General features: G+C 43.7%; 1 protein-coding gene across 1 annotated transcript in view; it reads left to right on the forward strand.

Annotated features, from left to right (window-relative positions):
- Positions 1-212: 212 nt before the first annotated feature.
- LOC119588678 (diacylglycerol O-acyltransferase 1-like) overlaps positions 213-794 on the forward strand; it is a gene marked incomplete in the record, with an annotated part of 67,292 nt that continues 66,710 nt past the window's right edge. The window contains 1 exon segment of the mRNA XM_037937313.1: positions 213-352. Within this exon segment, the coding sequence (XP_037793241.1) occupies positions 254-352 (99 nt within the window).

Consider the following 794-nt stretch of genomic DNA (forward strand, 5'->3'; position numbering starts at 1 on the left):
TTCCTATTGAAAAGCTATCTAGCTCAAATTCGCACAACCGGATATTCCAACATTCGCATCCATTTAAATTCAGACACAGCCAAGACGAAGCACATTTAAACCCCAATATTTTCCGGGAAACTCTCTTGCGCAGGTAAAGTGCAGCGCGTAGTCATTATTTTAGTGCTCACGCGATGGCAACACCGACGTCACAAACAGCCTTGCGAGTAAATGTCTACAAGTTCAGTCGTGGTCAAGCCGGGAGGGAGAGAGGATGTCGATCGGCAATGTCGACAGTGATGAGGGGAAGTCCTCAGACAATGGCATCGAGATCGTCAAGACAGGGGTCACAGCCCATGCGGATGAGAGTAGGGTATGTACCCGCAGCGATTCGTATTTTAGGGCATTGGCGCGTGCCGAAATAGACCAGTGACATGTGTATATCATGACGAGTGATGAACACCTATGCAAGGTCTCCGGATGTTTTAATTCATCATGTTTTCATTATGCTGTTTCCACTACTTGATCTATTTCAACGCTAAGTGAAACGATTTACACGGTGCGGACTGAATCGCCACAATCCTCGTCTATTTTATGTAATTGGTGTGGTATCTTTTCATCACAGATAAATGAATTAGAAAGACAAAATAGAATTATCACAATGGTAGAGCAACTGAAAACGGTGAAAGAGCGCTGGAAAATAGTAATTACTAACAAGTGCTTTGTGCTCAGCGTGAAAACAACAATTACTGGGAGGTAAACCAAATAACTGAACGTCATGCGAGTGTTTCTTCAAGACACCTGTAATTGGATGG

The sequence above is a fragment of the Penaeus monodon genome, chromosome 24, assembly GCF_015228065.2.
Source record: "Penaeus monodon isolate SGIC_2016 chromosome 24, NSTDA_Pmon_1, whole genome shotgun sequence".
Taxonomy (NCBI): domain Eukaryota; kingdom Metazoa; phylum Arthropoda; class Malacostraca; order Decapoda; family Penaeidae; genus Penaeus; species Penaeus monodon.